Here is an 18,584-nt window from a genome sequence, read left to right on the forward strand (position 1 = left end):
TGAGGAGTAATAATATAGTAATCTCTTCAAATAAGCAATAATTTGTCAGGACCTTAACTGCACCAAGAGGTGCTGATTACCCTGACATAACTAATAGCTAAGAAACTATCTTGAGAAGCAGAAACTGGAAATATGCACAATGTAGACTGTTTTATCAGTCCAGCTATTTTACTCTCCTTCTCAATCAGTTCTTGTGGTTTCTTTAAAGATGATGGGCGCATTAGCTCCAGAAATCCTGCAGTACACTAGGAGGCTTTAAGTGCTATTTTTAGGGCAATTAAATGCAAAAGAAAAGTTCTATACTAGGTCTGCACTCTAGGGGTCTGCAGACTTATCTTCATCACACATAGATCATGGAATCATACCTCTCAATTTCACAGTTAGAAAAGTTTTAAGAATAGATGAGAATAAAATATAATAGAATAGTAAGTTGTGAAGGTATAGCTTAAAGAGGACTAGCACTAGTTATCTTCAGCAAAGGAATCAGCAAAGTGAAGGCCTATCTGCAGAACAACCTTAAAGAGAAGCTACCATGGTCATAATCTTTCTTATGATATCAGAAGGGTATTTTCTTATCAAAATGGATAAGAAAATAAATCTGATGCTCTGGCAGAGACAAAATATCATTTCACCAAAACCCAAAAAGAGTCAGAAATCTTATTTTCATGTTAGAACATATTAAAAAATTCTAACTAAATCTTCAAGCCTTGGATGAAGTAAGTTTAAGCTAGTAGTGCCAAGTAATTCCTTTCAATAAAAGAGGTGGCTGGAATGGCGATGTGGTCCTTGGCTCCTTGATCCAGGTGTTCCTGCAGTCATTAGCAAGGGAAGAGCCTAGCTTGTGAGCAATTTGGATTTATGTGAGCCACTGTTGTTGACTTAACTTCTGGGCATGTGACTTGACTGTAATTCCTCTTCTAAACTAGCTCAGATGATCTGCATCTTGGTGGGAATATCCCTTTGGCTTTGGCTTCTACATAGAGAATGGGAGCACTTGGGCATCTGGGTGACTTAGGTCATAGCAATTTCCAGTAGCCTGAAAAGTAAGGAAATCAGACCACTAGAAATAACAAAGGATCTGGGAAGCTGGATCCCAAATTATTTGCAAAGAGGATGAGGAAAAATGGAACTACTGTCTGGCTTTATCCTGCAGGAAGGGAAGGTTAACAATACTGTGGGAGTTCAAAGATTTCCAGCCAGATGCAGAGCTGCCTGGGCGTGTTATCCCACAACACCAGAAAGTCCATAATGCCTTATTTATTCCATCACAGGAACAAGGACATGAAGATGTCTTTGAGGAGGACACCTATGGCACACCTATTTTTTTGGGCTTGTCACCCAAAAAAAAAATAAGCTCACACTGAGGGATGATTGATTGATTTACCTAGTCCAAGGGAAGAAGTATGATAGACAAATAATCAGGCTCAATGTACATATGCTGTGTTAGTGACATATCAGGAGTGAAATGTGGAAGAAAAAAGGATGCAGAGATTTTTGAAGATAAGATTACCTAAATCCTGCCTTAAAGCAAGACATGCAGCTCCCTGCTCTTATCTTCATGAAGAATCTGTCTGCAGATCAAAGAAACAAAATCACGCTACAGCTTCTTTTTTTCAAGATAAGCCAATTTTTCACTGCTTCTCCTCTAACTTGCGCTGGCATGCTGTACACTGCTTGCTTTTGTGTTTGCTTATCAAAAGGTATCATAAGATAATTAACGCATATAAGCCAGAGCTTTCCAGGAGAAATGATTTTTCTTTTATTCTCAAGCTCTTAATATCCCGAAGTTTTGTTCTATTACTGTTCTGAGAACTTTACAGATTAATTTTTCATGGGTAGCTGAAGGACACCACAGCAAGTGGAGCCTTCTATTTAATCTGTTTCTCACTGGGGCAAATTACAAACCAAAATCTTCCCTGTGTATTTAATCTAATATAAATCTTAACATTTAATTGAGGGAAAGGATGTAATACATTCTTTGAAGCTAATCCATTAACCTATAGGTTAATAGCATTCATACCCTTAAAAAAATCACAGTTGATAGGAAATTCTGAGAACTAAATAACATCTTTGGTATATTAGTTCCCTATTCACAGGTCTTGCAAAACAGCAGACTACTTTTCAAAGGAGAAGGTGGAAAGCCCTCTGAGAACATTGTGTCTGCGCTGATTCGTGCACCCAATCCTTTCCAGCGCTAGGGGCAGACCGAGAGCCCTTTTGGCTCCTGCTAGGAGGAGGGTTCACCTCGTCCCCTTCTGTCCGTGAGTCCTGCAAGCTCCTTCTCCTCCTTCCTTCCTCTTCAAACAGGGCATCCACAGCCTTCTTTTCGCTAGTTTCACTTTTATTTCAGTAACAGTCCCACCTCACAAATGCATGAATTTCGCCAAGGGAGCAGTAAGGACTAGGCATGGCCAGGCTAACCAGGTGGTAGTGCCCTCTGAGAGCATCTGAGCGGACAAAGCAGGGATAAAGGCAGAATGCTCTGTTCCTACTGTTTAGCAAACAGTATATGACAAAAAAAGATGTAATTCTTGATCAGGGGTCAAAGAAGAATCAAACATAATGTATTTAAACAGATGTTTCATAAATGTAACAGCTTGATTTTTAATAATGGAACTCAGGAGAGGATTATCCCTCCTTCCAGTATGAAGTCCTCTAAGCAGGGCTCAGTTTCTCAGTGTTAGAGCTCCTTGTTCTCAGTACGAGTGGCTTAGTCTCACAAACAAAATCAGCACTGTGGTTTTCAAAATACTGCCTGGAAGGAGATGCAAACAGGAAGAGTGCAGAGAGGGTGAGGTACATGCATGCAAATGTACAATCACAGCATACCCAGCTCAGTATGCTTATGGATGCCAAATTAACAGCAAAATTGCATTTAAATAAAAATGTTGCGGCCACTCTGTTAGGGAACAGATTGAATTTTCTTCTGTATTGCAACTGAAGACAGTGTCCCTTTAAATCAATGTTATTTTTATTAATTTTAATACTTTTCCTGTCTTTTACATCCAACAAGTCTGACTGTAGTCTCATTGCCAGTGGAATATCTGAGGGTGAGTGCTGCAGCTTTTTTGGTTTTTACTTTCATATTTTCAAAGGGCGGGGGGGTTCACTGGAATAAATGGCAGTTGGAAATATACTGAGGTTCTCATGGGCTAAATCCATCTTCATTCAGAAAGAAGATTTCCTGTATGCTGTGCTTGACGAACATATTACACTAAATCAGTACTTTGATCCCACCCAAATTCCAATACCACTGTGCATACTTTGTCTGTCTTACTTTATGAATCACTCAATAAAACACACCCAGTTTCAGATATTATTGGCAATGCTACAGTGTATGTACATTAAATCTCATTTTAAACAGAAACCTTGGAACCTGGAAAGTTTCCAGTGCTTGAATCCAAGAAGAATTTGAAATGCATAATGTAAAGCTTCTTAATATATCCTTCTGACACCCTTCAACTGTTCCCACAGTTAAAAAATATTACAGCTTACATTTGTACCTCAACCAGGCACCCAGGAGGTCAAGCCCTATATGATGGTTAAAGAAAAGGAAATAATCATTTTTATATCAAGTGAGCAAAGCTGATTTGGAAATTATTGTAAGAATCAGCCTAGTCAGGAGCTGCTTTAGGGCTGTAATTGCTCTTTCACATCTTGGCTAATTTAATTAAACAGAGAAACTATTTTTGGACTAGACAGTTCTTTAAACTTTTGATACCTCCTATTACAAACCATCTGGCCCTGTACATAGTCAGATTTCTTAAGTCATACTTTTTCACTGTCTTCAGAAATTATACATGGGGTTTTGTGTGTATCTGTATCCCCTATAGTTCTGTGTACATTTATTTCAGATAAAACACTTAATTCTTTGCAGTCCCTCCCAGTTCAATAGCTGAAAATTTCAGTGTACGAACCAGAACATCTCAAGAACCATCATTCAGTTCTTCTCTGTATTTTGGGTAACTTTTTGGTGGTTGTTTCCTCTGTTATAGAATTCTTTCCTCATAGTCTGTAATCCTTTTCTAACACTGTAAATAAGATAAGCATTGAGTCTTTTCGGATATTGTCAGCCTTCACTTTAAGAGGAACAACAGTTTCAGTTTTAATTAATTCTTCAGTGAAAGGACCTCTGCTATATTTTGCATATGTTTTACTAGTCTCCAAGTGTCATGCCACAGTCTGTCCTTACCTCTGAGCTCAGTGCTACCTGGAGTGTAATTACACAGTTGCTGATTGAGGTGGACCAGAAGCAGAATGAGCTCACATCTGACCTCAGAAGACTGAACAAACACATCTGAAGGCTCCCTCCCCCAGAGGTCTAAAATACACGCGTGTAACTGACCCTGAAATTCAGTGTTCTTCCTGCAAGAGCCAGGGTTATCTAAACAAAGGATTCTTAGGAAGTAACCTCTTGACTTCTCCACCCCTCACATTTTTAAGGATTGACAGGTCCTAGCACTTGCACAGACCAGGATAACAAGCCGTGTCCCATAACAATCCTTCCCAAACAATGCTTCCCACTGGCACCTACCACCCTTCAGATCAGCAAAAAAAGAGCTTGGCTGCCTGCATAGGCATGTACCCAGTCCTCCCTGACTAAATGGATTACACACTTGTTGGCTGAATAGGGTGCCAAGGAGACTTCCAGCCAGCTCGTATTCACGTGGGTTATGAAAGAGTGATACTCCTGAGTCCAACCTAAGTCCAGTTAAAATATGACAAAGGTCTGCAGACAAGGTGCCATACTCCACTTTTGCCAGGATTTACGTTTTATTTCTGTTTTATTTTGGAAAAATGCAATGTAAGTATAAGAAAATAAGTAAGAAGGTTCAAAAACTGTCAAGAAGAGCAGAATTAAATGTGCTGTACACAGCAGCTTGCTGAGAGGAGTTTGGAATGGAGGAGAGTGGGGAGAGCTGATGCTGAAGCAAGAAGAGAAAGGATCTTAGGGAGAGACCAGTTGGAGGGATGTGAAACTCATGGAAAAGGAGGTTTGGAAGTAGTGACAATTCAATCCCATTTGTCCCTTTGAGATATGTTCTGCGATTTTGGTGACTCATCTCTGGTTCAGAAGAATGTGAGCCATCAGCTCGCATGTGTACATGTGCCAATATCTAAGCAGATCTAAAGAGATGCAAATTTAAACTCAGTAGACCAGGAAACAAAGGAGTGAATAAATGCAAATATATTAATCTGAATATCAGGTTAGGTATTTCCAGGCAGGGACTAGTTGGGTGGGGAGGTGAGACTGCGTGGGCTGAGGAAAGGCTGGAGAGTCCAAGGGCTAATCTAACAGGGAGTGTCTGTCCTGGCATACAACTGAGAGCTGGCACAGTAGGGGCCATGCATTGGATTGCTACTGTCGTATATGGAATAGCCTCAGATAGCAAAAAATAGCAAAGATTTTTTTTTTTTTTGGTGTATTTTATTTGATGCACTAATTGTCATCTCAGGCCTGAAGCAGTATCAAGCACATCACTTTGCTCCTTTTGTTCTCTGTTTCTTTACCCGTAAGATGACAATAATTTATTTTCTTTCAAAATGATGTGGAGATCTAGGATGAAAGGTTGGGGGATAAGTGTATTTTACTACAATGGTATCCCAGCTGCAAATATAGGTAGTTGCTGGAATTTCTTGAAATTGCCAAAATTCACCTTGTTTTCTCTTATCAAAGCAAACAAAACAAAACAAAACAAAAACACAAAGACAAACAAACAAATGGTTCCCTCCCCCCGCCCCCCCCCCCCCCCCAAATCAACAAATTTCCCCCCAGACAATTCAGTAAGGAGAAGATTCAGTAGCCTTGTTCCCTTCTGATACGACAGTGAGATAGACACCTCTGAGAACCAGGAAATCCAGAGCTAAGGTAGAGCAGTACAACGTGAACTCTGCATTGTTTGATCACTGATTCAGTCTTCCTGTAACACACATATGCATGACACCATGATTCCTGAAGCAGAACATCTCAGAGCTGCAGCACTTTAAGTGCTCTTAAAGGAAAGCTTCCTTTTAAGTGCTCTTAAAGGAAAACCTGTGTCCAGGTGAGTGCTACTACATGAGGAATCCTGCACATGTGCTGCAGTCAAACTCTGAGACCCATCTCCTCGAAACAGCCCCTGATGCAGTAATTCTTTGTGCTATTTCACCGTCAACTTCAGCACCTGAATGGTCAGATACAGACTTTCATTTTCCTGCTATTGAGATGACAGAGCACTCTTTCTTTGGTCTTTGGCCAAAGGAGTTGTGGATATCAACACTCCTGGTCATGGTCTGAATTGAAAAATGAGGCATCAGGACTTGTCTCCTGACTTGCATGCCTCTCTTCCTTTTGCCTACCCAGCTGCTATCTCCATGTCACCAGTGCAAGAGATTTACTTGAAAATTAATGCCAAAAGCCACTGCAAGCTCCAGGTGCAGCCTTAATTCCACACTAGGACGTACCTCAGGTGGGTATTTCCTAGTTTTAAGACATTCAAGCATCACTTGAACTTTCCACAGAATTTGCTGTTGACCTGGAATGACCTGAGAAGCCCACAAGGCAAACTTTATATTAACCAGGCTCTTTCTCAGCAAATGTCGGTGTTAATTTATTCATGGTTGGCATTTTGTGTGTGGCATTTTGTTGTGGCCTTCTCTGAGAGCAGTGGTAGCTGAACTTTAATGCTAAGGTTTGCCAGTAGTCACCAGCTCAAACTCTTGCCCAGGAAACAACAAAAATTAAACAAAACTGAGTGATGCACAGTTAAAAACTTTTGCAACCACAAGGAATACAGATATATGAAAAAACCCAAACCAAAACAAACAAAACACCACCCCTCTCCAGTATTTTTATTGGAGAGTTAAAAAAGGAGTAGGGAAAGGAAGAAGAGAAGGAAAAGGGAAAGGAGAAGAAAAGAAACATTTTATGATGAACACCTCTTTTTAGCAGAAATGCTTTACTACATTGTCAAATGCAAATTGACTGTAAATCCCAGGCTTCAGCCACTGGGTTTTCACATGTATCCTATGTATTAAAGGTATGTGTGTGCTTCTGTATGTACATGTATCTTGATCTGTATATTTACTGATGGGCCAAATTTGGTTAAACACTCTGTAAAGAACAAAACGATGGTCCAGAAAGCAGAGAGTGAATGGTTGAACCATCAAGGACAACACATGCAGGCAGATGGAATCCTGGGGGTGGGTGGCCAAGAAGACAATGAGTCAGGATTACTCAAGAGGGTAAGCAGTTGCCTTGGTGCACCAGCAGTCTAACCCTGATCCATTTCTTGATAGGCTTCACAGGAAAAGAGAGTTTCACAGAGGAATCCAAAGGAGGATAGGGAGATGGCTGCAGATATTTATGGGAAGCTCTTCCCACACATGAAGGTAGCCTGGGAGAAATGCAAAACAACTTAATATATGGACATTGAAAGCTGACACTATCTGATCCGACCTGCTTCTTCAAGCAAATGAGCAAAAATAGATAAAAATACCTTAGATAATAATTAAAATAACATGGGTGAGTTCCATGTGCAGCAGTGTTTTTGAGCCTGAGGTCCTTAGACCCGGAACAGTTTTAAAAGAAAAGATATCACTAATCAAACTATGGAATAACTTGTTGCAAGTATGTCTAGGTGGATGTTTGGTATCTTGTGTTTAACATGCAAGTTTGAAAGGATTTATGTCATACTTTATGTAAATACTACACTTTTGCTTTATGGAAATGTCTTGCTGACTGCTATGGACTTTTTTGAGACATATCCTGGAGATAACAATGCAGGTGTCTTTTATCATGTGCAAAGGATCTTGTCAAGGAGTCTTCCATTTGTATCCTTCCACCCCTATCTTGAAGCAGTGGTGTAGTGTTTGTAGTGTGTTTTTTCCTTGAGATAGGAGGGTGAGAATGTGAGTTTATCATTCTTCAGTTCTTTACTTCCTAGTGCCTGTAAGGGTACTTAAGCTGACTATGAACTCCAGCACAAAATCTGCTAGAACTTTTTTGGTGTTACATTACTTGCTCCTTATCAGGTCTCATCTAATAAAACAAGGCTGTCATGAAAATTTTCTTCCATGTGGTATGCTGGTTTGGAACGGCCACTCATCTGCCAGTCAGCATCTGTCCTACACTTACAAGGTTCTCTGTCTGCCTCATCCATGACCAGTGGCAGGGAATCTTACCATCAGCTTGAACTTTGGATCAGACCCTGAAGAAGTACTTCTGGATTTACTGAGGCCAACAAGTTTAGAAATACCTGGTTACTTATTCATTAAATGGAATTTTTCATTGAGTGTTGGCATTAAGCCTTTTAGTTTGTTTGTTTTAATTAAATTATTTCCCCCCTACCATAGTGTTGTCACTGTATGAACCAAAGGTTTTGCCAGAGTTCCTGCTCATGGAGGGAGAGACCTTTCCTGATGGCTCCTAGTGATGATGCTGGACCCAAGTGTGCCTGAGGAGCAAAGTCTGATGTTCTAGAGATAACACTAAGCACAAAACCCCCTGCAATTCCTGAACAATTATATTTTTTAACACACTGATCCTTGTTATCTGTGCTATTTAAATACCACACGGTCCTGCATACAGAGAAAGAACCAACAACCACTAAAGATCACAAGCACATAGGAAGATTCAAAATTAATTTATATGATCTTATGTTCAGTATGACTGCTTGCAATTGTCATTGCTTGATTCAATAAATTCCACTTCCTCTCTTTAAACAAATACACACATAGAAATTTAAAAAAATCCTAAATACTCTAGAGGCAATTATATATGGAGCAATAATTAATTGATGATAGTTAATGCTATTAATACACTTTTAAGAGCACTAATTCTGGTCATTGTAAACCCAGTTCTCATAGATGTATCTCATGCTCTCCTTATGATTATAACCCTAATAATGCTTAAGGTAGCTTTGGTGCTCTCAGACCACAGTAATCTGTGGTTTGTGAGCATTAGTGCCCTTTCCTAAATGGTTGAAAAAAGGAGTCAGACCCCTTGATTCATTCAGTAAAACTAAGTGCATCAAATTTTAGTTGTGAGAGACATTCTTAGATTCACTTCTGCTGAATTCAGTGGGAGCAAAACTGATTGTGGTGAACAATGCACAGGAGATGCAAGAAAACTTCCCAGAAATAACTTGCAGTAATAAAGATAATAAAATGAGGTCTTGAAGTACACCTAACTTTTCTGTTCTAAGTCTATTGCTATCACATGCAGCATTGCCAGGGATTTGTGATGTCAAATATTTCCCCTGAATCTCTTCTTAAATTACACTGGCAGAGAATAGCACGGTTCATATAACTTAGTCATGGTGAATTTACTTGATTTACTCAGCTTTTGAGGTTATATATCTGAACAAAAGAAAATGTAAGATAATCAGTATCCAGTAGGCCCTAGTGGCTCATCCAAAGATTGAACAGGTGTCAAATAGGACAGAGCTTGTTATAAAAGATTATAAGGAAAGGGAGGTATGGATTTTAAAAGAAGATTACACATTTTCATTCACCATGGCAAATAGAATGAATGACTATGGCAATTTAATCCTTGTACAATTCACCAAATAAAACCAAAAATTGTTAAAAAGCAGCTTGCAAGACATAATATCAAACACAGTTAAAAACAGTGCTAATGAAATCGCATCTTTTTTTACAAGCAAGAAATAATTTATTCTGCTTTTCTGTGTATTAACAACTTCATCAATTATTATGGAGGCTTAAAACAAGATTGTGGAAGAGTCTAGTAATATTACCAGGTAGCACTAGTACCAGTACTGGTCCTTTCTTCTATCAAATGCCCTGGTTATTAACTGAATAGAGCATTTGTTTCATCCAACGGTTTTAATATTCGAATTTACAGTGGAAAAAATCTATTAAAACAGTTGAAATGAGAACCATCAGCAGTGACCAAAAGGTACAGCCAAAAAAAGCCGAAAACCATGTGCACCTTTGTGTCTACGTACACCTAAATTGCCTGTTTCTAAAGCAAAAGTCAGAAGGCAGAGCAATGCAGTGGGGCAATATCCTGTGTGTTCAAGCCATGGGATCCCAGCTGCAGAAACTTGGCAATTCACATGAGGAGGATGCTTGTGGGCTACACAGTGGCGGTGGCACGGCTACCTGTCACAGAACCATTAGCTTTGGAAGGGACCTCTGGAGATCATCTGGTCCAAACCCCCTGCCAAGGCAGGGTCACCTAGAGCAGGTGAGGCAGGAACACACCCAGGTGAGGTTTGAATGTTTCCAGAGAGAGAGACTCCATGACAGCTTGCTCCACTGCCTGTCACGGGGAACCACTGAAAAGAGTCTGGAACCATCTTCCTACCACCTGCCTTTGAGATATTTATATGCATTAATGAGAACCCCTCTCAGTCTTCTCTTCTTCAGACTAAACATTGCCCAACTCCCACAGCCTCTCCTGTGACTCCAGACTCCCAATAATCTTTGTGGCCCTGCACTGAACCCTCTCTAGGAGCTCCTTGTCTTTCTTGTATTGAGGAGCCCAGAACTGCACACAGCACGGCAGATGCGGCTTCACCAGTGCCCAGCCGAGGAGGAGGATCACCTCTCCGGACCTGCTGGCCACACTCTGCTCTGCTAGATCACGAAACCTTCCTCCCCAGGTAACCCCACGACGTTACGGGGTCTGGGAGCGCCCCCACGGTGGAGCACCTTGGGGGCCCTTCCTCCAAGTGACCCCTCAAACTCCACGGCAGGGGAAGCTCGGTGGCCTCGCCTCAGCCCGTCGGCGGGCGGCAGGAGGAGCCCGAGCCCAAGCCCCGAGTTGGCGGAGCAGCGCGTAGGACAGGCGAGCGAGCCGGCGCGTGTGGCCGAGCCCGGGCGCTCCGCAGCCCCAGGGCCAGCCCGGGCGGCTCCGGCCGTGACTCAGAGCGCGGCGAGGGGAGGCGCGGCCGCCTCAGCGAGCGAGCGAGCAGCGAGAGCGGCTCCGCCGGGCGGAGGCGGGGGCAGCGTGTCCGGCCCAGACCCCTCCTCCCGCCTTCCTCCGCCCGCTCCCTCCTCCCTCCCTCCCTCCCTGCGCGGTTCTCCCGGGGACGCGGAGAGGCGCCGCCGGGCCCGGGGCCTGGACCGCACGGGTGCCCGCCCTCTCCCACCGCCGCTCCCACCGCCCGGGCGCGGGCTGGATGTAGCCGGGCGCCCCGCGGGGGCTGCAGCAGCAAGATGGCGGGTAGGCATCGCCCCCCTCCCCCTTCCCGCACACGCCGCCTCCCCGGCGAGGCGCCAGCCCTCCCTCCCCTATCCCCCCTCCTTCTCCTCTCCCCCGCCCCGGCTTCGGGAGCGCTGCCCGCCGCTGTCCGGGCTCGGAACGCAGGGGCTGCGGGGCGGGTCGCGTCGGGGGGGCGCAGCCCGCGGGCGGGGCAGGGTCACGCGTGGCCCCGAGGCTCGGCGGCGCAGTGGCACATGGTGCGTGTGTGTGTGTGTCTCCCCCACCGCAGATCTGTCGCTGCTCGAGGAGGACCTGCCGGAGGAGATCGACGGATGTGAGTGGGGACGGGGGGGAGCGGCGGGGCGGCTTTCGGGCGAGGAAGTGGCTTCCGCGGGGGAGCGCCCAGGGTGCATTGTGGGAGGCGGCGGGGAGGAGGAGGAGGAGGAGGAGGAGGAGGAGGAAGAAGCAGCCATGGCCGTGCTCCGCGCTTCCCGGTGTCCATGACCCGGTCCCGGTCGCGCGTGGGGCTGCGCCGGGCGGTCCCGCGGGGTGCGTTGGGCGGCGGGCGGGGCGGGGGCGCCGTTAGCGGCCGCCCCGGAGGGAGCGAGGGAGGGGGGGAAGGAGGGATGGAGGCAGGGGAGGCTCTGCTTGCAGGGCGGCGTCCCCTCATGGCCCGGGCACGGCAGGGCGCCGCCGGGGAGGAGCAGGAGGAGGCTAGGGCTGCTCCATCTGCAGCAGCATGTGGGTTGCTCGTTCCTTTTATATCTCTGTATTTTGTTTTTTTTTTTTTTTTTTTTTTTTTTTTGTGTCCCCCATCCTTCCCACCCCTCCCCCTCAAGCTCTCTCTGCCTTGTGCAGGGTCTGGAGCACATGTCCTGTGAGGAGCAGCTGTGGGAGCTGGAGATGTTTAGCCTGGAGAAAAGAGGCTCCAGGAGGAACCTTTCTGCTCTTTACAGCTGCCTGAGCGGAGCTTGTGGCCGGGTGGGGGTCGGTCTCTTCTCCCAGGCAACCAGCGATAGGAGAGAGGCCATGGCCTCAGGCTGCGCCGGGGGAGGCTCAGGCTGGACACCAGGAGGGAGTTGTTCTCAGGAAGGGTGCTTGGATATTGGAATTGACTGGCCAGGAGGTGGTGGAGTCAGGGTGCTTGGATATTGGAATTGACTGGCTTGAGGTGGTGGAGTCGCTGTCCCCGGAGGTGCTTACGGAGAGTGGACGTGGCACTCAGTGGCATGGTGCAATTGACAGGGTGGCATTTGGTCACAGGTTGGAGAGAGGATCTCAGAAGTGTTTTCACACCTAGCTGATTCTGTGAGTCCTGACCCCGCTGGAGAGATTTGTGCAGAAGAGTTGATGTCAGCGTGCAAAGTCGCAGAATTGTGGCTGGGATGATGCAAAAATTACTAACTCGGGGCTGAGAAGCCTTAGCATGGCAGACTAGGATGTTACTCAGATGAGAAGGTGTCTGTTGATCGTGTCGATACTGAGGAGTTTCTTGGAAGCAGAGGAGGATGAATTTTGGGTGGAAAGTGAAAATGGAGGTAGAGGCAGGCGCCTGCCGTGGGTGTGCAGACCCCTGGTTGCTGCCTGAAGGTGTTGTGTTGTCTGTGCAGTCTGCAGGATATCCTCTCACCAGGGCTGGAGTGCAGGAAAAAACCTTGTGTTTTGTGGCTTACATTTTTAGAGGAGAGCTATTTAAACTTTTCAGGATTTAACTGATACATCTTCTTTTTCACATTTGTTAGCTGACATTTAGAAGGCTCCTATTGTGCTTTGCCTTGCACAAAGAGGGAGCCTTTCCCTCAGGCTTTTTTTTTTTTTTTTAATTCAGTGTGATAAGTCACTGTTTGAAAACTCTCTGTGATTACAGAGGACTTTTTCAGAAGGGACACACAACCAAAAAATAAGGTGCATTCTTTAGTTCCCACTTAGATTATGGTTTTAGTTGACTGTAAGAAAGGAATTAAAGTTATCTGTAGTCATTGGAGGGGTGACAGAAGCTGTGGGTTCCTGGTGCTGGTCTTACTGTTATGGTCTTCAAAAATGAAAAAAAAAAAAAGCTTGGAGATATCACTCAGTCCAGATGAGAGCATCCTGAAGGCAGAAACCATAGAAATATAAAGATTTGAAACCTCATTAAAAATTACTGAGGTTTTGATGGAAGTAGATAAAAGCAAATGTCTCAATACTTATGCATGGTATTTTTGGAGGAGAAAAACAGGACTCTCTATGAATCAATATGTGCTGTTTGGATGTAGTTCAGTCACACAGTGGCTTTTATGGTTCTAAATTGTACATGATTTTTTTCTTGGGTGGTGTCTGTGTGCCAAAGAAAAATAATGCAGATCAAGGAGACTGTCCATATCTAATCAAAAGTGCTGTTTCTTGTGCACTATTTGAAATAGCTGTGTTTTGTACCCATATACAACATGTCTTACACAATTATGGAAGTGTTTCCAATTGATTGGTTGCACATATGAAAGAGACTATTAAAAATATAAGACACAAAGTTGCAGCTCCTGCCTGAACCCCACCCTACGCTATCCCTCTGTTGTAAATATTTCAAATGTTTGCAGCTCTTTCAAGTAGCAGAGTTAGACACTGGTTTACAGGTGTATTACTGAAGTAGTAGAATGCAATAGTGATAAAACTGGAAGTGCTGGCAGCTTTTATGTCTGTGTGATTCTGCCAGCTGCATTCTTGCTAAAAGTGTGCTAAGCTATACTTAAAGACAAATGCGAGAGAAATACGTGCAGGCGTACCTGTAGTCCTGGTTGTATAATTTAGGAGGAGGAATCAGATAAATGTAAAATAGTCTGATTGATTGGCTGTTTTGAAAAGTGAGCTATGTTTTCAGTAAAGTTTTGGGCTTTTAGCTGATCTGTTACCAAGCAGTAGCAGGACATCTGTGAGGATGTGCTAGGAGTGTTTAAGACTGGATGCATGTGTCAAGGTCTGGTTTGGACATCTGAAGCTGGTCTCTGATTGTGCATATGACTCAGGACATTTCACTAGATTAGGTATTCATCTGTAGCTCGTCAGTGAGCCTACATTTGAGTCTGAATCATGAACATTTTTTTGTTGTTGTAGTATTGTTTTGGGTTTTTTTCCCTTTGGTAATGAGAATTTCCAGTGGGATTCAGTGTTTCCTCCTAAAGGAGGAATCATTAAGGTGCCTTAAGAGCTGTCTTTTGTTGGTCATGTTCTAAAGCAGTAGGAGAAAGTCCTGGAGCTGAGCAAACAGCCGTGCACAGTTCCTGCTGAAAGTAGTGAACCAAGCATCTGTGCGTCTTTTGGATAGGCAGAGTGAAGAACAGCTGGGTTATGATCTTTGTCTTCTGAGGTTTCTGGAGTCAAGTGTTTTACTGGAAAGTTGGAGTTTAATCAACAACTTGCACAACTGTACAATTTGTTCTTCTCCTCATTCATTATGCCAACTTGTTGTAAGCTAATTAACCTGAAATATAGAAGAGTAAAATATTATCTCTTTGGAGTACTGTTTTAATGGCTGCTTGTGAAACAAAGTTTACCTTTTCTCTGAAGAAAACTTGATAAATATTTAAGCTAATGAAACATTCCTAGATTTCAACAGGGAGCAGTAAATCTGCTGTTGGAGTAGTGGAGACCTTCAGAATATATGCTGTGGAAGGCATCTATTAAAAAAAAAACAACCTTCCTTTTGTTGATTTGTTTAAGAGGTCAGAGATTAAAAAAGAGCTTTTATAAGAAAGGCTTTCAGAGAGTGGTTGATAAACCGGCTGGATTGACTTTTAAATAATTAATTTCAGCTTTGGTTTGCATTTCTATTTTGAAAGCTTCATATTATTTTTCTGCTCTTGGTTGCTTGGTAACCACTGGAAAGCTCTGATTTTTTTTTTTTTGAGGTGAATGCATACTTTACGCCTGGTACATTAAACAGATGATTGCTTTAAGTAGTTACATAGCTTGCAAATGAAATGGCATTTCAGTATTTTGATTTTAGCTGATATTTCACTTCTGTAGATATAGCTCCTGATGTCAAAGGCTGTGATAATAATTGAAGAAATTCTGGTTCTTCAGGAATTCTTTAGGCAGTGGCTTTTCCTTGTTTGTTTGTTTGAAGTAAAAGGAAAAATAACCCAAAACCAAGACAGTGAGTGTACCCTGGCTAAACATACTGAATGCTAGAAAAGAAAAATTAATTCCTAGATGTGAGTTCTTTCATGAAAGACAACTTAATTGACTCTAATCCCCCTAAATAAGGAACATACAATTGCATTTCATTTATGTAAAGATAAAGCTAAGAAGAATCCATGTGTGATATTATCCATTAAAGGACAAAAAGAATAAAGGCACCTCACTCTAAAGACAATAGAGTGAAAATTAAAAAAATTCAAAGTGGAAGCCTGAGGAAGAATCTCCATCCCACTACTTGGATTGTTGATTTCCTCACTCTTCTGTCTGAAATCTTGCACAGTGTACAAAAAGTCAGGGGAAATTTGGCTTTTATTCAAATCTTTTGTTTTGTACCTACAAAATCAAAACAGAGTAGTATAACTGTCTAAGATAAGTACAGAAAAGAAAAGAAAATAGGCAGCAAAAATGGTTGAGAAGCGAACGTGGGCTTGTGGAAAATGAGGTGTTCTTTATGGCTCTTGCCAGACAGTTGGTGTTCCCCCTCCCCTGGCTGTTTCTGGAGGCTGAGCTGATCAGTCCAGATAAATGAAATGAAATGAAATGTACCATGATGCTGATGGCTTTCAGTCTGACCATTGATGTGTGCAGGATGTGTGCTCTGAAAAATAGAGCCATCTGCAATTAGGATTCAGATTTGGGAAGGGATAGCTTTATTCAACTCGTTATTTTAATTGTGATTTAAATCAGGAGAGAAAAGAAATTTGGATCTGATAACTGCTTTTAATACTGTTTTACATTTGTTTTTGGAAAAAGTCTTTGTTAGTGGTAGCTGATAGCTGTATTTGCATGCAGTGGCAGGACTTCTGGTAGTTGCAAGTATATGTGTATGCTTTGGTGGTTATGTAGCTTACCCAAATTCTGAAACTTTAGCTTTTACCATGCTGATAATGGTGAATTTCCTTTTTCTGTACCCTTAGTTTCCAGATGTTTTAACTAAAAATGCATAAGATTGAGTTTTAATATCTACACATTGTTTAGACATTTCTTGTTTAGAACTGTTAAAGGGGTTTTTCATATACATACACATATACAAACTCTTGTGTGTAAACTTGTTTTCTATAGCGTTTATTGCTTTATTTCTTTAGCAATAAGGTAGTTCTTGCAATTGGCAAATCTAATGTTACTGTTTGGATTTTACTAGTGGATGAAACAGTTCTAAAAACTAAAAACAGAGTAGTGATGATCCAACATAGCTCTATTTTTGAGTTCTTTCCCATTGATTAAAAAGGGAGGACAGGTCTTCCTAGCTTCTCCTCCCAGCAGGCTTCTCAGTGAGTGAAACACTTTTTTAGCTGAACTGAAGAAAATTCTCTTTGTGCATCTGCAGATGTCAAAAGCTGTTTTATCATTGATGCTATGTTCTTTTTCCAGGTGATGAGCAAATCATCTGGCATTAGCAGTGAGCTTGTGTTGGTTGAATGCTTTTAATTAAATTATTCTCTTAGAGTTAGGGTCGGGCACAAATCTCTTTCCAAATGAAAGGTAATTTAAATTTTTTAACCTTTTAAATGATAATATAAGTTTAAAAAAAAGTTGTTTTTTCCTTTGTTGTTGTTTTGTTTTTATAAAATCAGTCTGTATTTCCCTGGGGTGTCAAATCACAGTCACAGCTTGATGCTGTGTAGTAGTTTTTATTCTCTGGTAGTGAATTATGCTGGCATAACACGCATTCAGCGTATTAAAATTCACCTTCCCTCTCCCACAGCTGTACATAGTAATATCAGAAGCTTTTGCTCTATGGCTTCTTTGTTCCTTCACCACAGAATAAGAACTAGCAGATTTTGTTGTGCTGGTAGTTGTTTTGTATAGGCTGCACATTGTGCCCTCTTAGACTTTATTCCAGCTTTGAGTACAGCTAAATTTCCAACATGAGGTTCAGATGCCCTGTTGCAGTACTGACCTTGTGGTCCCATCAGAGTCTGAGCTCTGGTGAGAGTGCTGAGATAGTTTGAGTTACTGGGTTGGCATTTAAGCACTGCAGAAAAGTAATAACAGAAATTACTGGCAGACTTTCTGTAGTGATTGGAATCAGTTCTGTGGTGTGACTGAGATTCTGCTCCTTTGGGAATCCAATAACGGTTCCTTAATGCTGATGAAGCATACTTGTTTTCCCTGGAGAGCAGGGTTTCATTCTCCCAACACTTCAGTTCATTTCTTTCTCTTTTAATGTGGTGATCGACCCTCATAGAAGCTGGGAGACTCAGGTGGATGGCTGTGTCCCCATGGAATTCTGGTGCTAGTGGGCTCAGGTGGGTAATGGTTAGCCTCTCTTTCTCCAGCTACCTCTTAGGATCCTAGAGAAAAGAAGATGATGTGAGGAAGGGATTGTGCTTGATTTGATGTAGGCTAACGAACCTTTCTCGTGCAGCTGCACATTTTTCCTCCATTACACCTAGTAGAGGATTGAAGAAGTAATTTTCTAGGCTTTCAGCTTTCTGAGGCCACTAGCATCACTTCTGATGTGGGAATGTGCTTTTCACCAGCCAACTTTTATTATCCCATCTCTGGCAGGGATCCTCAGTTAAGGTTGCCAGCTTTTTTTTTTTTTCATTGTCTTATGATTTATCTTCCAGGGCTTTGGATATTCTCCTCCTTCTCCCTCTCTCTCCCACTTGCAGCTAAAAAACAGAGGGACTGAAAGAGTCACGAAGGAGCTGGAAATGTTCAAAATCCTCGGCTTAAGATAGTGAAACCTTGGTGCTTGCATTTATTTCTGACTGCTGACCTATTGTGGAGCTGGCAGACTGCAGTGTGTTGAAGCTGAAATGCTTTTCTTTCCTGTGTATACCTTTTGCTGCTAAGGCTTTCCCTCTGTGTGGGCAGGAGGTTTTCATTGCAAGAGTTATTACATGAGCAGAACTGGATGAGAGGATAGCTTCTGCTCTGAGAGCTGGAGGAACAGTTCCCTCTTTGGAAGAGCAAGCCAGGGACAGCTGCTCCTAAAGGTTCCCAGAATATGAATTCTCCTCTATCTGCTTTAGAAGGTACAGTATAAGAGAAACTAATGTGGCTGTTCCTTGGTTAGAGGGATGCTGCAGCTCTTTCTGGCAGTAGGGTGTTAAAACCCTACTGGATAGGTTAAAAAAGTGTCAGAATATGTTTGTGAGGGGTGTTTGTTTGCAACAGTGGAACAACACCACTGACACTTGACACTACTGGTTTGGTGGTTTTTCTTACTGTATTTAAGGTAAAGAAAATAGAGAGGCAAATAGTAGCATAAATATGGGTTATTCTCTGTACAGTTTCTGGAAAAGCTAAATAG

The 18,584-nt window shown here is 42.6% G+C and overlaps 1 protein-coding gene across 5 annotated transcripts in view; it reads left to right on the forward strand.

Annotated features, from left to right (window-relative positions):
* The first annotated feature begins 11,027 nt into the window (after positions 1-11,027).
* The window catches only part of PPP4R1 (protein phosphatase 4 regulatory subunit 1), a 63,038-nt gene continuing 55,481 nt past the window's right edge, over positions 11,028-18,584 (forward strand). The window contains exons 1-2 of one of the 5 annotated variants that reach the window (XM_059474174.1): positions 11,028-11,170; positions 11,439-11,483. In XM_059474174.1, coding sequence (XP_059330157.1) covers positions 11,164-11,170; positions 11,439-11,483 — 52 coding nt within the window. In that variant the 5' untranslated portion in view covers positions 11,028-11,163. Of the gene's footprint in view, positions 11,171-11,438; positions 11,484-11,638; positions 11,699-18,584 lie in introns of those variants that run through there. The other 4 variants (XM_059474159.1, XM_059474193.1, XM_059474184.1 and 1 more) reach the window with 4 other exon arrangements.

This window comes from Ammospiza nelsoni, chromosome 1 (genome assembly GCF_027579445.1).
Source record: "Ammospiza nelsoni isolate bAmmNel1 chromosome 1, bAmmNel1.pri, whole genome shotgun sequence".
Taxonomy (NCBI): domain Eukaryota; kingdom Metazoa; phylum Chordata; class Aves; order Passeriformes; family Passerellidae; genus Ammospiza; species Ammospiza nelsoni.